The sequence below is a fragment of the Myotis davidii genome, unplaced genomic scaffold (assembly GCF_000327345.1).
Source record: "Myotis davidii unplaced genomic scaffold, ASM32734v1 scaffold1149, whole genome shotgun sequence".
Taxonomy (NCBI): Eukaryota; Metazoa; Chordata; class Mammalia; order Chiroptera; family Vespertilionidae; genus Myotis; species Myotis davidii.
In genome coordinates this window covers 201,872-204,893 of record NW_006300370.1, presented here as the reverse complement: position 1 = coordinate 204,893, position 3,022 = coordinate 201,872, and the positions used below count along the sequence as shown (strand labels likewise).

General features: G+C 35.1%; 1 protein-coding gene across 2 annotated transcripts in view; it reads right to left on the bottom strand.

Moving 5' to 3' along the window:
* STRN (striatin) overlaps positions 1-3,022 on the bottom strand; it is an 84,270-nt gene that overhangs the window by 5,257 nt on the left and 75,991 nt on the right. The window contains exons 17-19 of one of the 2 annotated variants that reach the window (XM_015572574.1): positions 1,866-1,973; positions 667-753; positions 256-558 (exon numbers count right to left, since the gene is read on the bottom strand). In XM_015572574.1, the coding sequence (XP_015428060.1) occupies positions 389-558; positions 667-753; positions 1,866-1,973 (365 nt within the window). In that variant the 3' untranslated portion in view covers positions 256-388. The remainder of the gene's footprint in view (positions 1-255; positions 559-666; positions 754-1,865; positions 1,974-3,022) is intronic. The other variant, XM_015572573.1, reaches the window with a different exon arrangement.

Below are 3,022 nucleotides of genomic sequence, written 5' to 3'. Positions count from 1 at the left end.
CTTCCTCTACTCATTCCCAGCCATGGAGCTTTTTGCTATCCTTTATAACATGCCCTATTTACTCAACAGGGGACAAGCTAAACCTATGTTCGCTCAGGCCTGCCTAGCGAATCAGAACTACTCCAGAAATAAAAGTTCCTATTTTGGGGAAAATCTGAAACAAACAGTTTTCAGGCTCCAGATTCAGCTGAGCTTGCAGCAACCTGAACAAACCTTAGTTTTAGAAAACAGTATATACGAATTGTAAAACTATACTTTACAAATGTTCTCTGTGCTCCTTCAGCAGAACAAAAGGGCAGAATGCGTTGATTCTTTCCCTCGTCTTCTGTATCTCTTTTGTGCAGTTGGTTATTTATAAAGAGATAGAAGGTGAAGAAGATGCATTCTATCATACAAAGACTTTAGCCAGTGCGTCAGCCCCAGCACTGGCTATATAGCATTTGGATGGGTGGAAAGCTACATCATGAATTGATTCTTCAAACTTTTTCCGATGAGCTGTGAACTCCTGGATACATGTCTTACTTTCTAGGTTCCATAAACGTATTGAACAGTCATGACCTATATAAAAAAATTAATTAATTAATTGATTGATTGATTAATTAAAAAAAACTACATTAACATGAAAATGATAAGAATAAATAAATTATCCGTAGCTGATGTACTTACTGCCAGACATCAAGTACAGGCCATTAGGATCAACCGCTAAACTTGTAACGGCTTCTAGGTGGGCTACCATTGAGTGGATGAGTTTGCCTTTGGAAAAAGAGATTGTTTGTTATTCTTTATTAATAGCTTTCCACGAATATATGCCAGTTACTACGTTATACTGGTTTCTTCAGTCACCCCTCTCTGTGTACTTACTGCATCAATAGCTTTTTTTCATCACTTAGAACAGATCGCCCTCCCTACTCTGGCCATGCTCCTGATGAGAAACAAAAGCTCAAATTCCAGATTATATTTTTGTCTTTCAAATCACAATATAAAAGTCAGTAATTTGTAAACAGATATCCCTTTAAGCCATGTGCATCAACTAGAACTCAGACATTAACCACCTACTTTGCATCCTTTAGCTACAAGAAAATTATATGGATTGTGGGAACAGAAGAAGAGACTGATACAAAGGAACAGAGAGAAAACTGGCCATAATTCTGGTGGAGACAATATATTCTAGAGTTTGAGAACATTAAATTACTCATCACTCACAGCTAAGCAAAGTCAGCAAAAGTCAACGTATTTACAAACCCTATAGCGGACACTCAGGTAAATATGGCTGATAAAACACAGTGTTTTCTCCCAGCAGAGCTCTTCGTGAATTTCCTTTAGACTAGTGAAATGTAATTCAATAAAAAATGGAAAAGGCCCAATTCAAATCAATGAGGACCAAATAGTCAGTATTATAATGCAGGAAAGATTAGTCCATGTGAAAATGAATAAAATATAACCAATGACTCAGGGATTTTCCACCTGAACACTTAGGCTATTCAAAAACGAATAATTTCAAACAAAATATAGTGATCATAGATGCCTCTACTTACACTTTCTCTCAGTATATTCACAGTAAGAGATCATTTTTATTGGTATTTGAATAAAATTTTCATTATGTTCCTACTGATAATCTAGACTCCAGGGCAAAAATATAGCATGTATTTAATATTAAATAAACTAAGATAATTCTATATGCTATCACAATAAGTAGTTCTCAGCAGATCTAAATGAAATGATCAGGAATTGAGCTGGGAGAGTACCCATATTTCAGTGCCTATTCCCTGGTGATAAAGTCATGAACAGATACCAAAATCAGCCTACACAGAGTGAAGACTTTCTGTTTTGCTTTAATATATAATCAATTTTTAATACATTCTTACCTGTATTGTTATCATAGAATTTGATGTGCCTGTCTTCATGAGCAGTGATGCTGATGGGAAGAGTGGGGTGACTAATGACTCTATTTATTTGGCAGGAAGAGTTGGCTGCTAAAAAGAAAAAATTAAAAACAACACAAATTAGTCAAAGCTACTATTTCTTCACACAAAAGAGAACTGAATACTCTCCTAAGAGACTGAAAAAGTAAATGATGTCACTTTAGTGTTTTAGTTAGTTTATTCTGAAATTGTGTTCATAATTTTAATGTTAGGAAATGAGAGCTGCCAGAGCAATACTATTCTGATAAATCTAGAGGTACTCCCTGCTACCTATGTTTGGCCACTGCAGCCGAAACTGTGATTGTCTGGATTAAGAATAAAGATAGGAAGCAATAAAAAAGCCCCAAACAAAATAATTTTGTAGTATACTCTTCACAACCTGAGAAATTATCTCCTGGCTTCCTGTATCCAAGAAGAAGCTTCAGATTTGGGATTTTGAGAGGCACAACTTAATCTATATTCTAATCAGTAAGGAGCAGTGTCAAATTATATCATTAATATAAAGTTAAGTTGGTTGAAAAAATACTGTGAGAAATGAAAAATATTTTATATTCCAAACAAATATTTTCTTCAAACAAAATTGAAAACTAATCATTTGGCATAAAATCAACTTGACTCCTCTTTGGAATAAATAGGTCAAATGCTATTTCAAACAGTATAGTTATAAATGTGCAGAACCTTAACCCAAAGACTTAAAATCAATTATAAGTCATTACCGTATTTGCCGGCGTATAAGACGACTGGGCGTATAAGACAACCCCCTAACATTTCCACTCAAAATACAGAGTTTGTTATATACTCGCCGTATAAGACTACCCCCTCTTCCGCACACCTTCCACACACCAAATAAAAGGTAAAACAATATCAGATTTGATTTTAACATTTTAATTTATATTCAAATGCTTATGACATGCAGGAAAACTGTCACAAGGCTGTATGTAATCAAACATATACATAAAACAGTGCAAGTTTATTACCGGTAAACATACCGGTAATTCACTAAAGAAAACACACTCTATAGACTGGTACCGTAGATGCTTCTCAGGAACACAGGCAAGCAGCCCACAACCTAGAGGGACTGTCAATGATAGAAGAAAGAT